This window comes from Leptopilina boulardi, unplaced genomic scaffold (assembly GCF_019393585.1).
Source record: "Leptopilina boulardi isolate dan_hultmark-lab unplaced genomic scaffold, ZJU_Lbou_2.1 LbouV2_330, whole genome shotgun sequence".
NCBI lineage: Eukaryota > Metazoa > Arthropoda > Insecta > Hymenoptera > Figitidae > Leptopilina > Leptopilina boulardi.
Window position 1 is genome coordinate 2,264,303 of NW_026137897.1, and position 24,300 is coordinate 2,288,602.

The 24,300-nt window shown below is 25.0% G+C and overlaps 3 protein-coding genes and 1 long non-coding RNA gene across 7 annotated transcripts in view; 2 read left to right on the forward strand and 2 right to left on the reverse strand.

The window, feature by feature from the left end:
- Positions 1-24,300, forward strand: part of LOC127285080 (PH domain leucine-rich repeat-containing protein phosphatase 2) — a 104,966-nt gene that overhangs the window by 63,178 nt on the left and 17,488 nt on the right. For all 4 annotated transcript variants that reach the window (XM_051310892.1, XM_051310893.1, XM_051310890.1 and 1 more), the window contains exons 5-6: positions 17,370-17,527; positions 19,703-19,849. In XM_051310892.1, coding sequence (XP_051166849.1) covers positions 17,370-17,527; positions 19,703-19,849 — 305 coding nt within the window. The remainder of the gene's footprint in view (positions 1-17,369; positions 17,528-19,702; positions 19,850-24,300) is intronic.
- On the forward strand, positions 918-12,837 carry LOC127285087 (uncharacterized). The gene is made up of 3 exons (XR_007843559.1): positions 918-957; positions 11,030-11,221; positions 12,512-12,837. It is a non-coding gene; the product is annotated as an uncharacterized LOC127285087 (long non-coding RNA).
- LOC127285082 (uncharacterized) lies at positions 11,098-13,326 on the reverse strand. Its single transcript, XM_051310896.1, has 4 exons — positions 13,175-13,326; positions 12,017-12,190; positions 11,767-11,934; positions 11,098-11,620 (listed from the first exon to the last, which is right to left on the reverse strand). The coding sequence occupies exons 1-4, from the start codon at positions 13,223-13,225 to the stop codon at positions 11,345-11,347; spliced, it is 669 nt and encodes a 222-aa protein (XP_051166853.1). The 5' UTR covers positions 13,226-13,326; the 3' UTR covers positions 11,098-11,344.
- Positions 13,686-16,962, reverse strand: LOC127285083 (uncharacterized). Its single transcript, XM_051310897.1, has 4 exons — positions 16,803-16,962; positions 15,225-15,398; positions 14,982-15,149; positions 13,686-14,800 (listed from the first exon to the last, which is right to left on the reverse strand). The coding sequence occupies exons 1-4, from the start codon at positions 16,845-16,847 to the stop codon at positions 14,531-14,533; spliced, it is 657 nt and encodes a 218-aa protein (XP_051166854.1). The 5' UTR covers positions 16,848-16,962; the 3' UTR covers positions 13,686-14,530.

Consider the following 24,300-nt stretch of genomic DNA (forward strand, 5'->3'; position numbering starts at 1 on the left):
AAATTTTGGTGCAAAACAGAGTAGTAAATAAAGTTTAATTAAACTTCTTGAGTCTGTTTGGTGACAGCCAACAGTTGTAGAAGAGTAAGTGGAGAAAATTGGTAGTCAGATCTTTGCCAGCGGCAAAATAATATCTCACATTTTTTTCCCAAAAAAAAAAAAAAAAAAAAAAAACCTATAGACAATCAAACAACAAAAAACTCATATAAATTATAAAGAAAGAAAATTATAAAGACAATTCAACTTTTTTTTCCCCCTCGAAAATGGAATATAAAATCTATTTAAAAATTCTTTTTTGCTTCCACGCATATAAACAATAAAATTAATATAAAAATACCTGCTATTGAGAATTTCTAATAAAAAAAACATACGCGAATAAAAAGTAAAGTAAACAGCGGTTTTCCAACGACCGTTATAATCACGTTAGAATTTTACAACGGTATGTACATGCGAAATTGATTCGCAAATTGCCCATTTAAAATAATATGCGATTTTCCAACTCTAAACTATAATAAAAACCGGAAGTAATGCAAATAATAATTTATTTCATTGTTAAAAATTAGTAACAAAAAAAAAATTTACCTTCTCCTCTGAATTTCGGTTATAATTTAAAATACAATTTTGCTTTGAATTAAAAAAAAAAAAATAATTGAATTTTTGATTACAAATCACAATTTTGCGAATAATTGTAATGAATAAAAAAAAATTTGATTGAAAAATAATATCTGGTGAATTGAATAATTGCCATTTAAAATACTAGTTTTGCGACACTAATCGGACAATTTTAGAATAGAGTCTTTAAAGTGCTATAAAAAAAAAAGAAGAAAAGTACAAAATTACGTAAAGGTAAGCATCAAGCGTATCTTCCGGTTAACGTGCCACACAAGACACACGACAAAACTCTACAGTCCCTTTAGTGATGTTGTGGCAGTAGTCAAGTTTAATGCTCTGCATCTCGTAATCTCGTGAAATAAAATTTTTTCAAAATAAATAAATAGAATTTAATATAAACAAATTTTTTTAAAATTAATTTTTTTTTTATAATTAAATATAAATTTTTTACAAATAAATTTATATTTATTTTTTTTGAAAATTTATAGTTTTCAATCAAATAAATTTTTTACAAATAAATTAAAAATTATTTTTTTGAAAATTTATTTATTGAAAATAAATAAATTGTTTTAAATTAAATAAATTTTTTCAATAAACAAAAATTTATTGAAAATAAATAAAAATTCAAGTGTGTCTAATTCAAAAAAAAATGTGTTTTAAAAATATCCCTATTACTGTGATTTTTAATTTTTTCTTTATCGATAATTAAAAAATACAAGTGAAATCTAAAAAAAATTGAAAGCGATAAAATACAAATTTTTAAGTGTCTAATATTGTAAAGAGCATCGATGATGAAATTTTATTTTGTAATATGCCGCATTTGGAATATTAAACTCACACTAATTATTTGAAAAATTGTGAACGTCGAGAGTGCGTATTATTGGAAATGGCCCCAACATCGTTAGTTGATTAAAACTCATATTGATTGAGAGTTGAGACTTAACGAATTCGTATAATTAAACAATCGATTATACGCTCATGTTGCCTACATACATATATATATATATATATAAAAACATTTTTTTTTTCAAACACGCTGTTGACAACCAATTTTTACCTTATTGGATTTTAATGAATACAAAGTGTATTTTTCAAGTTTTTTTTTTTTTTGCTAAATTGCCACTTTTATATAATACAAAAATTCACGCCAATTTCCGATACTATTTTTTTTAATAAAAAACTTAATTTTTATTATTGTAGAGAAAAATAATTTTTTTACAATTTCTCCAGTAAAAAAAATTAGGACAAAACAATAGCAATATCAATAATTTTACGGATAAAAATTATATAATAATAAAATGCTTGGTCTGTCCTTCTGTCCTAACTTGAAGTTGGCGTGTCAAATTTTGACAATTCTTTTTCTCATTTTTGCCAAAAATGTATAATTGTGTTTCCAAATTTCGGAATAAGTTTCTTTAAAATTCCAAATTCGAAAATTCAATTCACGAAGCTGAAGTACACAACGGTTACCAACGAAATTTTTTTTAAAGTTGTATATTCATTCAAAAATTGTATACAAAAACAAAAAATTTATGATGAGAAAAAAGATGCGCCAGGAAATTTCGTACAAGATAGTAATTTGAAAAAAATTTATTTTTAAAAATTAATTTTTAAAGTACCAGGGGCCAACGAATACCTATTAAATATTAATTATAAAAACACAGGCCTCGAATCAACTTAAAGACACAAAAAAGTCGTTTTAGTCGATTTATATTCCAAAAAAAGTGGATTTGTTTTTTATTTTAACAAAAATATTTTACAAATTTTTAAATCAAAATTTTTTTTTTAATAATAATCCTTTTCGAAGGGTTAAAGTTGAAATTTTTAGAAATAATTAAATTTCAAAAGATATTGTTAATTTTTAAACAATTATTAAATTTTACAGAACTAAAAATAATTTATCAAACAATTTTTGGAAAACATTTTTTAAATTTAATTGAATTTTCAAAGATTTAAAATTGAGATTTTTGAAATTAATTGAAACTTTAAGTGTTTTGTAATTAAAATTTTAGATGATTTCACTAAAAATTTATTAGAAAATGCGGACAAAATACAATAATTTGAAAATCATTTTTAATTGAAAAATGGTTTCAGATAGTTGAATTTTCAAAGAATATTATAAAAATAGTTTAAAATTGAAATAGTTAAATTTCAAAAAATTTTAGAAATAATTAAATTTTAGAAGCTTTTAAATTCAAATTTTTGAAAATAATTGAATTATAATTGAAATTTTTGATAATAATTAAATTTTAGTTGATTTTTGATTGAACATTTTAATAATAAATAATTTTGATTTGAAATTTTTGAGAATAATTGAATTTTAGTTGATTTTTAATTGAAAATTTTTAAAATAATTGAATTATCTTTAATTTTGAATTGAAATTTTGGGAAATAATTGAATTTTAATTGAAATTTTGGGTAATAATTGAATTTTATTTGATTTTAAATTGAAAATCTGGAAAATAATTGAATTTTAAAAGATTTTGAATTGAAATTTTGGAAAATAATTGAATTTCAATTGAAATGTTTTGATAATAATTTAATTTTAGTTGATTTTTCATTGACAATTTTGATAATAATAAATTTTGAATTTAAATTTTGGTTAATAATTGAATTTTAGCTGTTTTTTAATTGAATTTTTTGAAAATAATTCAATTTTATTTGATTTTGAATTGATTTATGATTTTGAATTAAAAATTTTTGGTAATTTTATTTGATATTTTTTTTAAATTATAAATAATTGTTAAATTTTATAAAAATTTTTATTGAAAAATAATTTGAAATAATTGAATTTATGATGAATTTCATTAAAATTATTAAAAATAATTAATTTAGTGAAGAATTTTAGTTAAATTTCAAAAAAAAAAATTTAGATGGAAAATTTTAGAAATAATTAAATTTTAGAAGCTTTTAAATTCAAATTTTTGAAAATAATTGAATTATAATTGAAATTTTTGATAATAATTAAATTTTAGTTGATTTTTGATTGAACATTTTAATAATAAATAATTTTGATTTGAAATTTTTGAGAATAATTGAATTTTAGTTGATTTTTAATTGAAAATTTTTAAAATAATTGAATTATCTTTAATTTTGAATTGAAATTTTGGGAAATAATTGAATTTTAATTGAAATTTTGGGTAATAATTGAATTTTAGTTGATTTTTGATTGAACATTTTAATAATAAATAATTTTGATTTGAAATTTTTGAGAATAATTGAATTTTAGTTGATTTTTAATTGAAAATTTTTAAAATAATTGAATTATCTTTAATTTTGAATTGAAATTTTGGGAAATAATTGAATTTTAATTGAAATTTTGGGTAATAATTGAATTTTATTTGATTTTAAATTGAAAATCTGGAAAATAATTGAATTTTAAAAGATTTTGAATTGAAATTTTGGAAAATAATTGAATTTCAATTGAAATGTTTTGATAATAATTTAATTTTAGTTGATTTTTCATTGACAATTTTGATAATAATAAATTTTGAATTTAAATTTTGGTTAATAATTGAATTTTAGCTGTTTTTTAATTGAATTTTTTGAAAATAATTCAATTTTATTTGATTTTGAATTGATTTATGATTTTGAATTAAAAATTTTTGGTAATTTTATTTGATATTTTTTTTAAATTATAAATAATTGTTAAATTTTATAAAAATTTTTATTGAAAAATAATTTGAAATAATTGAATTTATGATGAATTTCATTAAAATTATTAAAAATAATTAATTTAGTGAAGAATTTTAGTTAAATTTCAAAAAAAAAAATTTAGATGGAAAATTTTAGAAATAATTAAATTTTAGATGCTTTTAAATTCAAATTATGGAAAATTCAATTAATTTTGAATTCAAATTTTTGAGAATAATGAAATTTTATTTGATTTTAAATTGAAAATTTTTGGGAAATAATTGAATTTGAATTGAAATTTTGGATAATAATTTAATTTAAATTCATTTTTGATAGAAAATTTGGATAATTAATTTTGAATAGAAATTTTAGAAAATAATTGAATTTTATTTCATTTTAAATTGAAAACTTGGTAAATAATTAAATTTTAAATTGAAAATTTTTGATAATTATTGGATTTTTAATTGATTTTGAATTAAAATTTCGGGTAATAATTGAATTTTAGTTTATTTTGAATTGAAATTTAAAAAAATAATTCAATTTTATTGTTATTTTTTTTAAAATTATAAACAATTGTTAAATTTCATAAAAATTTTAATTGAAAAATAATTTTGATAGAATTGAATTTGTGATGTATTTCATTAAAATTATTAAAAATAATTAATTTAGTGAAGAATCATTTTAGTTCAAAATTTGTTAAATAATTGAATTGAAGAAGATCTGAAGAAGATCTACATTTTATACTAAAAAAATGTATTTTATTTACATTTTTTTTCAAATGTAAAAAAAAATGTCGCATTTTATTAAAATAAATCGATAAAAGTCGTATTTTTGAAAAAAGTCGGAAAAAGTCATATAATCGGAGGCCTGTAATCATATAATTTTCATTATTATCATTTAATATGTAATAATATTCTAATAAATTAAATTATTATTGATAATATTAATCTTTAATTTCTTTATAACAAACAATTAAATACTCAATTTGGCGGGCTTGCGCGCGTTTAATTTTGCTAGTTTAATTATAAAAATTAATTTTAGAATTTTTATTTGAAAACTTATTACAATTATCTGTAATCGACAAATTATTGTTCTAAATATTTAAATTATATCAGGATAATAAAAATTTTGTTTTTATTATTTTTTTTTAACTAATTCATATCCAGGCCTTATTCGCGTAACATAAAATTATAATCTACCGCACACACACACACACGTTTAATATGCTAATTTTTTTTTTTTAATTTATATTCAGAGAAGAGACACTGTTTGAATATTTATGACTTTTTTCGGAACAATTCTAATTTTCACTAAATCCAGAAAAGAATTTAAAAAATTTTTTTTGAGGAATCCAATTTTCACTCTTATTTTCATTTTCTTTTTTTACTGTTACATAAAAAATAATAATAAATTATTCTAAACGATTAGTTGAAAAAAAAGAAAAGAAATTGTTTGAATTACTTATTTAAGGCACTATTCTTATGTGACGATTTCAAAAAATCTATTTTTTTTTGAAAGTACAATATCTTAGAAATATCGCATTTTTCAAGGAGTCAACTTTGACCCAGATAAAAAATTATTTACATATTTACTTTAAAATTTACCAAAAAAAATTTTGTTTGATTACTTTAAGATACCAATTATAATGTATAAAAAGAGCGATAGAATTGTATTTTATTTTCTTTGAAAAAAAATTCCTGAAAAAAATCTAAAATTTCGGCCGTTACATAGGAATAGTTGCCTTAAACTCTATACTATACAAAAAATTTTAATAGAAAATAAAATTTGTTAAACATTATACAATTAAATCGCAGACAGTTAAACCCTAAACAAACTAATTTTATAATTTTTCATTAATTTAGAAAATTAATTTTTTAATCTTAAATTGTGTTTAATGCTGATAAAATCCGTAAAATCCAAATTCTGATTTATTTCAAAATTATATCAATGAAATTTCTTTCGAGGCTATAATAACGGAGTTATATATAATTTACATAATGAAACATTTTTCTTTGAACTTGGTTTAAATTCGTTTATTCTATTAAGTTATATTTTATATTATTATTATTATATACGTTCGGGGTATTTTCTATCTCATTACAATTTTTCACGAAACGAGCGCATTTTCTTTAAACACTCGCGCTCTCTTTATCGAATAAACTACTCTTTTACTTTTCCATCAAGAAATTGGTCGCTTTTTATACATTCCTTTTCTTTCTCTTTCATTCATGGGACAAGTGAAGTGAAACGAAATGCAAAAGTACTATTCGAGCTCTGCACTCGAGCCAATCTGAAAAAAAGAAGAAAAAGAAAAGAAAAAAAAAAAGAAAAGATGAAACGGGGGCACGAGTTCCGGAAATGAAATTATGCACAAAGGAAAAGGAAAAGTCCTTCTAAAATGAATAAATCATTTATATATTTAAGTATCCCAGATGTTTTCTCACAAATTTCTCGATTTCAAAAATATTAAAAATTTAATTTCTTTTTCAAATTATATTTCACCAATATTTTTATGGTTTTCTTTTTTTTTTTTTTTTTTTTAACGATTTTAAAATTGATAAAAACAAAAATTTCTTATAACAATAATAATAATTGAAATTTTGGAAAATATTTGCTCGCTTCTCTTGAGAAAATGAAAAACAAGAGAAAACTAGAATTCGCGTAAACAATTGTTGTATATCTTTTTCTTTATTAAATATCTTTGGACGAAAGGGAAAAGAGGGTGTTGTGTGCTATGGTGACTTTTGCATCGTGATTAAGTTCACTGAATTATTCATATAAATTCCACAGGATTTCCATGACTCACAACTAACCCGTAAGCAAATTCAAATAAAGCTCGTGCTTCCGCAATCACGATTCAAACTCGATACGACTTTTTTTTTTTTTTTGAAAACAAATCTTTCCAACTTCTTATTGTTCATGAACTGAGAGTTGAAGGAGAATGAAATCTTTATTATTACTATAACCAATTTAAAAAAAAAAATTCCCACGACTAATAGATAAGACCAAAAAATTTTCGCTATACTAAAAGTATTTCTCTAAAAAAATTTTACCTAAAATTTAAGGTTTGACCTACATTTGAGGTTATGTTTGTTTTTTGGTCATTTCCCGTCAAAATTTGACCTAAATTTTGAGGTTCTGTTTTTTTCCTTGAATATAACTTGCGGCTATATTCAGAGTCTTTAAGCGAACATAACCTCTAAATTTTGGTTATTTTGGCAAGAAACCTACACCTCCTACGAAAATGGGGGGGGGGAGAAATTGCGGCTATATTCAGAGCCTTGAAACGAACATAACCTCTAAATTTAGGTCATTTTTGACGGGAAATCCATCTCCACTTGCGGCTATATTCAGAGTTTTGAAACGAACATAACCTCAAAATTTAGGTCATTTTTGGCGGGAAATCCACCTCAACTTGCGGCTATATTCAAAGTCTTGAAACGAACATAACCTTAAAATTTAGGTCATTTTTGGCGGAAGGAATGGAGGGTAGAGGGGACTTGCGGCTATATTCAGAGTATGAAACGAACATAACCTCAAAATTTAGGTCATTTTTGGCGGGAAATCCGGAGAGAGAGGGGGGGAAGAACTTGCGGCTATATTCAGAGTCTTGAAACGAACATAACCTCAAAATTTAGGTAATTTTTTGGCGGTAGGGATGGAGGGTAGGACTTGTGGCTATATTCAGAGTCTTGAAACGAACATAACCTCAAAATTTAGGTAATTTTTGGCGGGAGGGATGGAGGGTAGAGGGGAGGACTTGTGGCTATATTCAGAGTCTTGGAACGAACATAACCTCAAAATTTAGGTAATTTTTGGCGGGAGGGATGGAGAGGGTAGGGGACTTGTGACTATATTCAGATTCTTAAAACAGTGGCGGCGGCGGCGATATCTATTTGTAATATAGGTAGATAAAATCGAAAAAATTAATAAATATATCCTTTTATATTGAAAATAAAAAAGGTTATATTGAAAAGTGACGATTTTATTTTAAAGCCAGCTATCTATGGAAATTAATTTATCTACCTAGTTTTTGTGGCAGATTCAGCATTATTTTCCCTGGGTCATAGAGTCTCTGATTGCCAATCGATATTGTGTATCCCGTTAAAACTACATTGTTCGATTTCTTGTTTTTTTTTTTTTTTGTCTTTTTTTTATCCTACAACGTATACATCCTAAACGAGCAGTCGCGTATACGACATCAATGTATCGACTCGAATATGTACTTCTCTCTGGTATTCAGTCTGGATACACAAGAGAGAGAGAGAGAAAAATAGGAAAACGAGACACGAATTGCCGCGCGAATTTTTTTTTTCACGTTTATCAAAACGAAAAAGAATCTAATACGATTTCCCCACGGAAATTGATCTATTTTTTTAAAAAATCAGATAAGAAGATTAAATAAGACATTCTCAATATATAGGATTTCATTGAATTCGATATTATTAAAAGACACAGTTATTTCTCGAATTTAATTTACTTGCAATCAAATTACTAACAAAGAAAAATGAAAAAAAATTATAATTTTGGAAATTTTTTTTTTTTTTTAGTAAATATTATACAAGTTCAACGTCCCTTTTGCGGACAGGACAAAGAACATCCGATCAGCTGTTGATGATGATGATGATGTTTAGAACAATAGATTTACTTTCACTGTTTCCTACAGAAAACTGGTCCGAAACGCCTGACCCGTCACATATTCTAACCGGAAAGATTAGTATTTTCATTTCACATTCGAAACGGACTGTTTGCTTAAGAAAATTAACAAAAATAAAATAATTATTTCCAAAGAACAAAAGAGATTCATTAGTATTTAATCTCTTATATTTGTTCTCGAGATAAACTAAATTTAATGACAAAAAAAAAAGAAAAAGTATAATTTAATTTTTTTTTTTATTTTCAAAAGGGAAAATATACCTTTTTAATATTTAATTTATTTATTTTTTCTCACTCCGCAAATATTGATATATTTTCCCATTTTTTATTCTCATATTACAAAAATCAAAATACTAAATAATAATTTTTTAACGAGGGAAGTGGAAGTAGGCCTCCAAGGTTATGCAGATTTTCCACTTTCCTCGTTAAATAATAATAATAATAATATTAATACTAATAATAGGAAATTATTATTAATAAATATTTATTAATTAATTTAAATCACAGAAAAAAAGGTGGGTAAAAAGTTGTAAAGATAGAGGATAAAAGTCGTTAGGATACAGGGTAAAGGATAAATTTGTGATGAATAAAAATGTTACTAAAATATTACTAGAAAAATGGATGTCATATTTGAGTAAACTGTCTAATTTTAATAAAAATATTAGTAATTTTACACTTAACTTATTAAATCCAAAAATTTTATATAAATAAATAATTGCACGTGGAAATATTTTGCCTGTAATTATTGTCTATTAATAAAAATATCTTTGACTAATATAACTGACAGCTGACGACAGTGCGTAAATAATCAGAACTGGGAAATTACAACTCAACGTCTGTATTGTTGCACGAAAGCAGAGTTGGGTAGTAACTGAATTTTTTGTGCATATTAGGCTGTGTCAGTTCATCGAGATATTTCGAGTTCAAGATATGACGTCAGAGGCCTGCAGGGACAACAAACAGACGACACAATATTATTCTTACGGGGAAGAAAATTTGTTTCCACTTTCATCAATTTTATTCATACTTTAAATACAGAAAACGCTTGTTGACTTCTAATAAAATTAAAATGTGTGTTGATAATTAATTTTGTTATATATTTGATTCATTTGCATTGATAGATTCTCTCAATTCGTGATAAAATATAAATTTTAAGGTTAGGGGTGTTTGTTTACAAATCACATTTTACATTTTAACAACATTATTAAACAATATCGAGTATGTATGTTATTAAAAAAGATATAAAATATATATATTTTAAGTGGGAATTACCGCAGCAGTAAAAGATTTCAATTTAGTAAACAAACACCCCTAACCTCAAAATTTATATTTTATCACGAATTCAGAAAATCTATAAATGCAATTGAATCAATTTTATAACTAAATTAATTATCAACACTCATTTTAATTTTATTATATGTCAACAAGCGTTTTCCATGTTCAAAGTATGAATAAAATTGATGAAAGTGGAAACAAATTTTCTTCCCCGTAAGAATAATATTGTGTCGTCTGTTTGTTGTCCCTGCAGGCCTCTGACGTCATATCTTGAACTCGAAATATCTCGATGAACTGACACAACCTAATATGCACAAAAAATTCAGTTACTACCCAACTCTGCTTTCGTGCAACAATACAGACGTTGAGTTGTAATTTCCCAGTTCTGATTATTTACCCACTTTCGTCAGCTGTCAGTTGTATTAGTCAAAGATATTTTTATTAATAGACAATAATTATAGGCAAAATATTTCCACATGCAATTACTTATTTATATAAAATTTGTGGATTTAATAAGTTAAATGTAAAATTACTAATATTTTTATTAAAATTAGACAGTTTACTCAAATATGACATCCATTTTTCTAGTAATATTTTAGTAACTTTTTTTATCCATCACAAATTTATCCTTTACCCTGTATCCTAACGACTTTTATCCTCTATCTTTACAACTTTTTACCCACCTTTTTTTCTGTGATAATAATATATTATAATAATAATAGTAATTATTATTATTAATAATAATAGTAATTATTATTATTATTAATAATAATAGTAATTATTATTATTAATAATAGTAGTAATTATTATTATTGATAATAATAGTAGTAGCAATAATGCAATAATAATGCAGGGAAAAATAATTAAAAGTATCAGCAAATTTAAGAAGAAAAATAAAATTTGAAGAGCCACAAGGCGCAATTACAATTTAATTTCCAATGTATTTTCGTTATAAAAAATGGTACACGCTGGAAATTTTATTTCAATTATGGAAGAATTCAATTTTAATAAGGACACGATGGAAGCCGATTCTTTGGAGATGGAGGTAAATTTAATTTTTTAATTAAAATAAAATTTTTTTTTAATTTTAATTTAACAATAACTAAAATAAAATCCAAATTAAAACATTATTTTATTCTTTTGAAGACATGAGGAATAATTTTCAAATTTATTTAATGCATTCCTTAAGTCTTTTTTGCATATTCGTTATCTCATTATGTACAGTAGACAAAACTTTTGCATTGCATTCTAAAGTATAACTAAGTGTAGTAAGCTTTACAGTTCCTCCTTCAATCTCGAAAGTAATCAGTTGCTGTAATAAACCATTCAATAAAGTTTCAAGCTCCTCAACTCGAATGTGATTACAGTCATTCTTTCGTTTATTATTTTCCAATAAACATGTATCTTCAATTAATTGCAAATCGTTGATAATCTTCATACTCGTCTAGAAATAAAAATTATAATAATATAATTATTTAAAAAAAACTTTTTTTTTATATATTTATAATTCTTTTAATTAAATAATAAAATAGAAGAAAAATTAAAATAATAATAAAAAAAATTAATTTTACAAAAATAAAAATAAAAAACCTGATGCATATCCTGGACTTTTTTACGAATTGGATTTCCAAATTCTAAAGCATGTCGACCGCAATTAAAAAGAGGAGCAGCTACTCCATCGACAATGTCACTCAATTTTTTTTGTTCAACTGCAATGCATTCATTTTCCATGTCACTTTCAGCTAATGCGCTTACATTCTAAAAAAGTGCACGCGTATACAATAAATTACAATTAAAAACAGAAAAAAAAAATATCTGATATGATAAACTTGATTATTACATTAAACAAAATGTGAGTTGAATTCCATGTATCAAATAAAGAATATGCAGTTAAATCCCTCATATTACTCAGCATAAGTATTAATGAATCAAAAAATTCCTGATCATATTCGAGTGTTTTTCGTGCTGTTAAATTTGCAAATATTTTCACTTTTTTCATATAATCACTTTTAACCTGTTGAAAAGAAAAATTGTTATAAAATATATATTTTTATTTTTAACCCTAGAAGAAATACAAAAAAAAAAAAAAATTCTTTACCCTCTTTAGGGTACAGAAGTACCTCATAGAAAATTCAAACTACGGCCCTGGTTTTGAGAAGGTTGGGTTAGGTTAGGTTAGGATAAGGTTAGGTTAGGAATGGGTTATTCCATATCAAGTATAACAACCATTGTACTAACCATGTCAGAAGCATGAGTTGGTTACACTTAATATGGAATGACCCATATATGTACTTATATTAGTATCTTAATTCTGATTTTAACCTCAAACCAACAGGTGAATTGAGGTGGAACGACCCATACGACCTGTATTAGTATTAAAACGAACATAACCTCAAAATTCAAGGTCCTAGATCTCCAGGATTCAAGGTCATGGATCAAACATAACCTTAAAATTCAAGGGCATAGGGTTCCAAGATTCAAGGTTGGAGCTCAAACATAACCTCAAAATTTTAGGGCATTGGTTTTCAGGATTCAAGACCTTAGTTCAAACATAACCTCTAATTTCAAAGACAAAGGTCAAGGGACCGTTGGGTATGTCCGATAAACATAACTTCAAATTCCCCTAATCAAGAAGCGAACATAACCTCAAAATTTACATTAAATTTTTATAATTTTAATACATTGAAAGCGGAATTAGAAAAGGATTATATAAAGAACGAATTATAATTCACATTAGTTTTCTACCTAAATTTCTATAAATCCTTTAATTCATTAGAGACAAGAAAATTTTTGGAAGAAACTCGAATTCTATAAATATAAAGATTTTTTATTTAGTAAAATTAATCAATTGACTAATTGTACCTTTGAATGCAAAAATCGAAAATTAATTATTAATTAAATATTAATGATAAATTAATATTAATAATAATAATAATAATCATTAGTAATTAATAAATATATTAAATTAATAGTAATTAAAAATTAGTTTTACACTTACCTGAAAAACACAAGAAACATATAAAACCCACACAATAAATTGAAACTTCATGTTTTCACTGTTCAATCAACTATAGTAAATTAAAACAAAGCTACTTCTATTTTTATATATGATAACCGTCATTTCAATTTTTTCAAGTGGGAGAGATTTGTTCTAAATTCAGTATCCACTAAAGAAGTTTTTTTTTTTCTTTTAATTATTTATCCGATTTTTTTTTATATAATTGTCTGCGCGAATTTTGTGATAAATTATTTATATAATTAATTTACATCCAATTAATATAAATTGAAACACACATCGTATTACATATTGAATTTCAATTTATAAATTATCTTATGTAATTTGAATGGTGAATTTTTTGTATTCTACTATTTAATTAAATATACATAGAAATCACGTTTATGCGGGAAACTTGATACTTTTTTCATCATAATCATTTTATGATAGTTAAATGCGGGAAGTATATTTATTATTATATAAAAATATATTGATCAATAAAATTTATTCAATCTAAAGTATTTAAAATTCTTTTATTTTCTCTACAAATTTTATATTAAAAGAAAATTTTTGAGGCGCATGAATTTTCCATTAAAAAAACAATTGAAATTTTTATTTTCAAGTATTTTATTAGAAATAATTATTTTTTAGACGAATTTTTAATTTTCTAATTGAAAATTTGATAAATTTTATTTTTATATACGAATTTTTATATAGCAACATTTTTTTTATACCGAATTTTTGTTTTCTAATGACAGAAATTTTGAATCGCCGAATTTTTATTTAAACGAAACTATAAAAGGCCGAAAAACAGAAAGATTTCGGCGCAATTTTAAAAATTGACCAATCAACGTTTTTTTTGGATAATTTTGAATTGGGCAAATTTAAAAATTGCGCCAAAATATTTCTGCCGATTTTATGTTTGGCCATTTGTAATTTCGAACAAATGAAAATTCGGCGTTTTAAAAATTCTACTAATTAAAAATTCGGACAAATTAGAATTCGGTGAATTCGAATTTCTGTCATTTAAAAAATTCAAATCATAAAATAAATCGACTGAATGAAAATTTTATTAAATTAAAAATCGATTAAATTAAAATTCTTTTAAATACAAAATCATGTAAATATAAATGAATAGGAAATAAAAATTCTGCCTCACTAAAAATTCGCTAGCTAAAAATTTTGTTAAATAAAAATTCGTATAAAAAGTATTCTTTGAAATGATAATAAAGAAAACGAAAAATTCGTCTGAACAATAATTATTTCGAATAAATTACTTTAAAATAATAATTTTTCTTAATGATTTTTTTGCCCCTCGATTTTTTTTTCTTGTAATTAAATATTAAAAATACATCGTCTCTAAACACATTTTTCAAGATTTTGTTGTATATTTATCACTTGTTCATAAACTTCCTTCAATATTTTTGCATTACAATTCATTGCATTACTCAATATTTGGGGTTTTATGGTACCAGCATCAATCATATAGGTTTGCAATTGTTCCAAAATATTTTTCAAAGAAACTCGAAGCTCATTCACTTTATAAGAAATACATTCCTCTGATTTTTCAACATCTTGAGAACATGACGATCTAATCGTATCCAATTCATTTTCCATAGACATACATGCCTAAAAAATAATAATAAAATTTTCAAAAAAAGCAAGAATAAAAGGTTTTTCATAATAAAAAATGAATTAAAAAATTGAATTTATAAATGAAAATAATATTTTAGAATTTTATTTGCTAATTAAAAATTAATTTAAAAAAATAAATGAAAAATAGAAAAAAATATTGTTGTATTCAGTATACTTTATGAATATCTTGAATTTTCGTTCTAATTGGTTGACTGGTCGCTGAAGAGTTTTCTCTACAACTATCAAGAGTAAATGCGACACTATTGATTATTTCAATTAATTTCTTCGATTCAACTTCAATACAATCCTTCTTCTCTTTTGTATCTGCTTTCACGTTTAAAATCTAAAAAGGAAAAAAAAATATTGAAGTTGTAAAAACAAAATAAATGAATAAAATATATATAAAAATTATACATACTTCAGTAGAAATCAGTGTAGCATTCCATGATTCGCCCAGTGCTTCTGTTGAAGTATCTTTTAAATTACTCACAACAACAATAATTGAATTGAAAAATTCATGTTCATATTCAGCAATTGTTTTAGCTGTTTCTTCCAATATTGTTTTAAATTCAAGAATTGGATCGCCCCAGGCCTATAAATGAATTAATTAATTAAATAAAAACAAATTAATTCAGTAAATATAATAAAAAACATATTAATTAAGTTAACAAGTAAAACAAATTAATAAAATAAATAACTAAAAAAATATTAATAAATAACTATTAACTCTACATAGTACAACTGGGGTACAAAAGTACCCCAGATAAAATTCAAACTACGGCCCTATCGAACACTTTTAACAAAATCAGCCAAAATCCTCATCTTATAAATTTCCTAAATCCAAAAGACGGTACGAATCCATAGAAAAACATGGTTGCAAAACAAAAAGTAGAAAAGTAGTCTAATAACAGCTGCGACTTTGTGCGCCCTGCATGCTGCTGCCATCTGACGGCGGCAGAAGGTAATGAACCTGTCATTATATTACTTTTCGTTTTGCAATCGTGTTTTTGTATGGATTCGCATAATCTTTCGGATTTAGGAAATTTATATAAGATAAGAATCTTTTGTAAAAAAGTGTCCGTCTTTCAAGAAGAAAGTATTTTAAAATTAATGTTTATCATTTTCACGTTTAGTGCCGTTTTTATAGGGCGATAATTAAAGGTCTCTTCTTTCCAAAGAATTTCAGAGACCATTCGACTCTCTTAAATAAATTTTGTCCCTCTTAAAATAGTTCTTTTAACATTATAATTTAATTTTTTAAAATCAAATACAAACACTACAGCAATATAATTATTTATCTGTAAAATTAAAAATAAGTAATTATTTTATCATTTATTACAGTATTTATTGGATTAAATAAATTCTGATTCCCTATAAAATTACTATTGTTTATATAAAAACTATTTTTTTTTAAATCGGGCACGTAAACTGATTTTAAAAACTATTGAGAAATGTTTTTTATTCATCTAAGAATCATAATCAAAAAGAATTTTTAAGTTCCAATTCATTTTTATTTAAATCACCTTCTGGCGCACCGTGATCTATTCAGCTTTACAAATCCACAGACATTAAAAAAATATTAATTTGTTTAGAAGATACACTATTTTTTTTATAAAAAATGTTAGTTTTTCAAATTTTGTGTTTTTTGTAATTATTTGATCATATTTTTGAGTGTATCAAAAAACAAAAAACGCTATCTTCTTCCTTATGAAAAAACGAAGAAAATGACTTATAATAAAGTTAATTTACGTTAAATATGAACATTCTAACAATAAAACTATTTTTGGGGTATTTTTCTACCCCATTTGTAATTCTATGTATGAGCTGTGTTATACTGTCTAGGGTTAATAAACAAAAGTATCAATAAATATAATATTTAAAAATGAAATAAAATAAGTAAATGCCTAATTTCATGAATAATAAAAAAAATAATAAATGATTAAAAAATAAAAGTATAGTAAAAAAAATTATTAATTTTAAATTTAGTAATACTTACGTAAAAGACACAAAAGTATAGAAAATAACATAATATAAATTTCATGTTTTCACTTATTATTCAGATGATGGTTTAACATTAACTGAAATTTCAAGTAAATTGCTTCGTTACTTTAACAGAAATATAAATAAATGATCTTCGTACACATTTTATCTGCTTGCCACTTTTTTTTTTTAAATCACCAGAACACTATCAAAGCTCATTAGTCAGCTTTTATAATATTATACGATTTTATTAAAGATTATACATATTATATAATAATCGCATTTGTTTCGCAATAATTAAAAAAAAACTACATAACGTGAGGTATTTATAAAATAAAACCGCAAACATCCATTTGGGTCGCTTCAATAAATCATGAAGCGATTAATTATAAATTACGTGTGTATATGCGGGAAAGTCTGATACTTTTATTTTTTTTTTTTCTATTTTTTATAGAATGTTGAGATCGCGTGAGACTTTTCTTATAATATTATCGAAAAGGCAAGATATTAAGATATTAAGATATTAATAATTACTATATTATTAATTTTAATTAACTTTTCTTTTTTATCAATTTTATTTCAGGCTTCACAACTTTCGTCATGTCCAAAAAAATTGGATATGAGTAAAGGCGGATTATGCAGAATTCCAAATAGCGCCGTGGCTTTTCCTGCTATTGAGGAGCTAATGTTGGGTCAAAATCAATTGTCTAATGTCAATAGTAATTTAAATTTACTTCAAAGGCAAGTAGAAGAAAATTTATATAAAAATTTAAAATATAAAACACTTTTTTTTAATTTAAAAAATTAGATTTCAAAAATATTAAAAGTCAAAATGGTTACACCACATTAGGAGGCTATAATTTAATGTTTTTTTTTTGCTATTTTTTTCGTGGACGGAGAAATAGGAAGATAATTAAATTGAAGAATATTGTTAGTCATATTTTTATCTGCACACAGATTGCAAAAGTTAATTTGGAACAAAATAAAAATTTTTTTCTTAACCCTAATAACACAAGATATCTTGGGATATATTGATAATATCCCGCAGATATCCTAGGGATGTCCTATGGATATCAAAAGGATCTCTTAAGGATATCCAAAAAATCGGCGGTTTGGATATCCTTTGGATATCTCTATAGACTTTCATAAATGTCCTCCAGATATACCATAGATATCGTCAGGATATCACACAGATATCATCAGGATATCCCATAGATATCGTCAGGATATCCCACAGATATCATCAGGATATCCCATAGATATCGTCAGGATATCCCACAGATATTTTCAGGATATTCTCAGTATATTTTCTGGATGTCAAGAAGATATTCTCAGGATACTGTTTTTAAAGTCATTATGAGATTACGAGTGAGAATATTCTGTGAATTAAATTTTATATAAATAAAATAAAATGCAACTTGTTTTTCGAGAAATTTGTTTAATTTGAAAAATTATTAACTAATTTTTTTCTCATTCGTGATTCATTCCTTTATTCATATGCTTAATATTGTCAGAAAATAAATTGGCTTTAAACAATATAAATTCTTCCCCGCAAATAACGAATAACTATTAATATTAATTATACATTAAGTGCATGAGTTTATTTAAAAACTTTGAAAAATGCGTTTCAAATCTTCATTTAAAATAAATTAGAAGCTCATAAGATTTTTCTTTTTATTATATTATTATTCATTATATTAGCTTAACAATTTTAACCTTTAAAAATATATGTTGAGATATTAAATATCCCGTGAATATCCTACGAATATCCCACGGACATCCTGAGGATATCCCATGGATATCCTGCGATATAATATCCAATAGATATTTTGTGGATGTCTTAGGGATATCCTGTGGATATCTTATGGATGTCCTGTTGATGTCCCACAGACCGGCGGTTTGGATATCCTAGGGATATCCTAAGATATCCTGGGGACCATTCTAGGATATCGACCATTGATATGGATATCCTATTGATATCCTGAGATATAATATCCAATACACTGTAAAAAATCTTTTTGGAGATTGTACATTCACAATTTGTATTTGTGTTAAAATTTGTAAAATTACTATAATCAATAAGGTTATGTTACTACATTAAAAAAAGCACTTTTACAATTTTCTGTAAATTTACTACTTTCAAAGTGGGTAATAGGTGAAACATAATTAGTTATTGCATCCGTCACCTATTACCCACTTTGAAAGTAGTAAATTTACAGAAAATTGTAAAAGTGCTTTTTTTAATGTAGTAACATAACCTTATTGAATATAGTAATTTTACAAATTTTAACACAAATACAAATTGTGAATGTACAATCTCCAAAAAGATTTTTTACAGTGTAGATATTTTGTAGATGTCTTAGGGATATCCTGTGGATATCCTATGGATGTCCTGCTGATGTCCCACAGACCGACTGTTTGGATATCCTAGGGATATTCTATGGATATCCCAAGATATCCTGGGACCATTCTAGGATATCGACTATTGATATGGATATCCTATGGATATCCTTTTGTTATGAGGGAATTTACATTTGAATGGCTAAAGAAATACGTGGCCGATTTTGAAAATATTCATTTTTGTTAAATTGGCGAGCTTTTGAAATCACAGTAGGAACACAGTAAAACCATTTTATTTACACATAAAATAGTCAATTTTACAAATAAATAAAAAAAAAAACACTTGACAACAGAAAACCACGATCGATTGAGATCAATATTTCGGCTGATCACAGTGAATACACGCCGATTCACTATCACTAAGCACCTGACTTGCGCGCCACAATTTTTACTTGTACTACAATCCAAAATGGCCGCTATGTTTCACGTTCCTCCCATAGTTTGAGGTTAGGTTAATGGATTGAATCTCTTTGAAATAATAAATATTTACATTATTCTTTTCTTTTTTTTGTACAGATTTCCAAAACTCCGTACAATTTGTTTGGAAAGGAATAATCTACAAAAAATACCATGGGAATTGTTACAGTTAGAGAATTTAAATATTCTTAATTTATCAGACAATAAAATTGAAAAAATACCTCCGGAAATCTGCGAACTTGTTAAGTAAGTAAAAAAAAATAAATATTATTTAGTTTAAAAAATTTAAAAGTCCCTTTTTTAATAATTTATAAAATAATAATCATTTTTGTTAATTATTAAATAATACTAATTACTATTATTTAATAATTAAACATTACTATTAAAAATAGTAAAAATAATTAAAAATTAATAAATAATAATGAAATTTTTATAATTTTAATTAAAGAAAAATATGATTCATTTTTTTTTTGAATTTAATGAATGATGAATTTCGAGTAATAAATAATTCAAATTAGATGGGAAAAACGAAAATTTATTTTCATTGGTAAAAATGGAATAGGGGAATTTAAAAAGAATGTCAAGTTTTTTTTTTCCTTCTTTTTTCTCAGTGAGGGTGGAGTTACATTCCGTTAAAAATGTGACCAACCCTCATCTGTAAAAAAAGATAAGTGGTAGGATATAAAATATGAGTACTAAATTTACTATAATAATTCAGTATAATTTAAAATCCGAAAAATTATCTGCACACAAAAATAGGAAACAGCAAAAAAAAACAAAAAAAAATTTGCATTAAAATCAAAAGATTATAAATGTCATCTCTTTTTTTTTATTACTCTCAACATTATCAAATTATTACACGGTAGTTATAAAAAAATTTCAGTGTTTTAAATTTTTAAAGTATAGAAAATTTTGTAAAATATTAAGTAATAATTTTCTTATATTCTCATAGAATTTCATTTAGACAGATGAAATTATTCTCCCACAAGACAAGTTTGCAATTTAAAGCCTATCTCATATCGCATACATATACGAGTCGGCATAGCCCCATTGAGTACAATTCAAAGTTATATTCTTGAATTACTATGACATTGTATTGCCAGTGTTATAAATTTTATGTCATTCATTCTTATCAAATGGAGATAACAATTATTTTCGTAAAACATTTTTTTGCAAGAGAAAACTTGAATAGATCGGTTTTTGTTTTTAATAATAATTATTATTATAATAATATTTATAAGTTTCAAAAAACATTAAATTCAAAAATTAAATTTTTCTAAATTTATGATTATTAATAAATAATAATATAATAATAATAATAATAAATTACTAAAAATAAAATTCAGTTTTGATCTCTGTCGCGTTGAATATTAAAATTAATTTTAATTAAATTATCAAATTCTTTTAATACATAAAAATTATTAAATAAAATATAATTTTACATTTATTTAAATATTTATAAATTAAAATAATTGAAATTATTTAAAAATAAAAATAATTTATTATAATTTTATTGTTTATTAAAAATTAATGGTTAAAATAAAATAATTATCAAGTTATTATTTTTTTAAGAAATTAAATTTAGTTAAAGAAAAATGATTGACAGGTAGACAATGGCATTGTTCTCCACAAACTTTACTAACGGAAATAAAAAGAGAAGAATCGCTCTGTCCTTAGCAAAATAATTTGAATATTATTGCTTACCAAAAAAAAGACGCCGCGAAAATTTTAATTATAATTTTTTTTTTATAGATTTTGTCTCATTTAATATTTGAGAGGCTATTTTTATAACTATTTCAATTTATAATTAATTGAGAAAATAATATTTTATAAAATTCTTGATTTCATAAAAAAGAAAAAATTAGGTAAAGTAGAAGAAATAAGAGAAAATAAAATTAAATTATTACTTAAATATATACAACATAATTATTACAATGTCAAGTAATTGTGAAAGATTTAAGGGGTAACTGATAACTCAGTGTCCCATCTTATTATCTGGATCTGTTAAGTGGTAACAAAAACAAATCGTATGTCTCTTGAAGATACATATATTTCAAATTCATTGCAATAGACGATCAATTTGTCAATTATAAGATTCAATTGATTATGAATCCCTGTCCCTTCAAATTGTTAGTTAATTTAGGAAATAAATAATTTATTTAAAATTATTTATTCAGTTTGATTTTCAGAGAAATAAATAGATTTCCCTTTCTTGACAAGTTTGAGCATTCTAAAATGTTATAAATATTATAATATATCTTAGACAAATCAAATGGTGAAATTCGTTTATTTATGATGGATTAATTAATTTAGGAAATAGGAGAATTTTTCCTCAGTTATTTGTAGGAATTGACTAATTTCTTTTATTTTATTAAAAATTTTATTTTAATATTAAAAAATACATATCTGATAATTATTTGTAATTAATTATAGAAATTAATAAATTAATTTAAAAATTATAAACAAAACTTTTGTAATAATAATTTTTAATTTATTTTTTTAAAAGTATCGTCGAGATTCTCGGTCTAGTAAAACTTTGTATCGATCTCGTTTTGAAAAACCGAGACGGGCAGCACTATTTAAAGTTAAATTTTGTTTTTAATTAATTAAAATGTTTTTTTTTAATTTTCTGGGTTTTAAAAGATTTTTAATAACACAAAACTGACCCGTAAGTATTAATTGGATTCTATTAAAAAAATTGTTTCCTTCTTCAATATATCGAAGGATCAATTGAAATTATAGTAAAACTTGACGATCGATGAACAGTGATACACACAAGTACGCGAAAAGTCGTGTAATTACAGCGGCGATTACAAGAGTTTCGAAAATTACTTTCCAGTTGAAAACGACCAAGTCTCAAAGAAGGAACTACGGTGTGAGAACACCGATATAGCTATACATATATTCCACTCTTTTTCTTTTTACCTTCGCTTCTTCTGAAACTCTACATGCAAAGAATTCTTAAAACATACACCGTTTTTTTTAAAAAAAAAAGAAAAAAAAAATTCAATTCTTTCAAAAAAAAGTTATTTTTTGTCTTATTCCGCTTTTTATTCACAGTCACTTTACAAATGAAAATACAATAAAGCAAAAAATATTTTTTTAATATATAGTAAAAAATACGAGATTTTTTTTAAAGATAGTATAAAAAATATTTAAATATTGTGAAGAAAAAATTAATTCATACGAAATTTCGTTTGTAAAAAAATTTAAATTTCCCAGTTTTTTTTGTGGTATTGCAAAAAAGAATTTCACTTTTACTTATAATCTTTTAAAAACGTGACTGGTATTATATATTACGTTCACTTTAAAACTTGGTACACTTCTATATATATTTTTTTATATAAATATTGAGTTTTAGAAACGCGTGCCGTTAATTAAAAGAAGGAAAGTGCCGATTCTCGATTCCGATTTTTATCCGATCGCACATCCGTGATTTTCTATCGAGCCAAACGGAAGTCACCCCCCTTCCCATCTCCCTTCCATCGAGAGTTAATCTGCTTTTATACGATAGGATTTTTCAACTCTAATCCCACTTTATCTGATTATCTTCACATATATATATACGATTTTTCGATCTTTGAAAATCTCACCGCGCATCAAAGTTTAATATCTTTTTAATTAAATCAACAATCCTAATCTTTGGATTAAAAAAAAATGGTGTTTCCAATTAAATTCTAATCTTTGAATTCAAATATGCAAAATGTTTCCAATTTTAGTAGTCCACTAACATAACCTCAAACTAAAAAGTGTATAATCAGTTACCGAGCATCGTCTAAATGTTTAACGTGCAAGACCTCCATATACATGTATACAAGCACGGTTCCCCATGGGACATGGGGTCAAGAGTTAATGCCTGACTGACGCAGAATTTCTTCCAGTCACCTGCCCATTGACAATGCGACCGACCTAAGTCACGATTGCCACTCTTGGTGAGAGTCGGGACCTTTCCAATCCCTGGAAACTCTGCAGGTTTCCACCCGAGTTGAGTTAATGCAACTCACACACCGAATGTGAAAGACGTGTGCACAACGTGCTAACTCCAAGCGATGTGGGCTGTAACCACTGCCACCACGAATCCATACCCAATGCCTGGCGGAGACCCGAAGGTCTCCTGGGCTCCAAACACGTCCCGTGGTACCATTCTACTCAGGTATGAGTACCACTTTCCAGTATCCGGGGAACCGGAGGCCATACTGGCGGTCGGTTACCGTTTAAATACGACAACATGCACCACATATATGCCAAGACCAACCGAAAGGTAGGAATTTCCGAAAAACTCGGAACTACTTCAGGTCAAGGCAAGCGGCAACACCTGCCGAAGCCACCATTCTTTATCTTTAGCCTATTGGAACATCACGATTGAACCATTTGGCATTTTGGGATGCTTATTGACCAATGTTACACAGGTTTGTTAATTGTTGGCAGCGGCGAGATTGATGCCAGAAAAACTCTAAAGCAAACCTCCTCAGACAATAAAAGTTGCAAGTATAACACAGACCACCGTCCTTTATCATTACCATTGCGGGAGTTCACTATCATCACCGTGGCTTTTGGGACGCATTCTCAATTATCTGACTCGCACGGATCGCATTGAGGACGGACGAACAAATATTCTGACTTGCAATCTGCACTGCCAGCCCACGGTGTGCGCCAGAAGGAGGTTTAAATAAAAATGAGTTGGCACTTAAAAATTC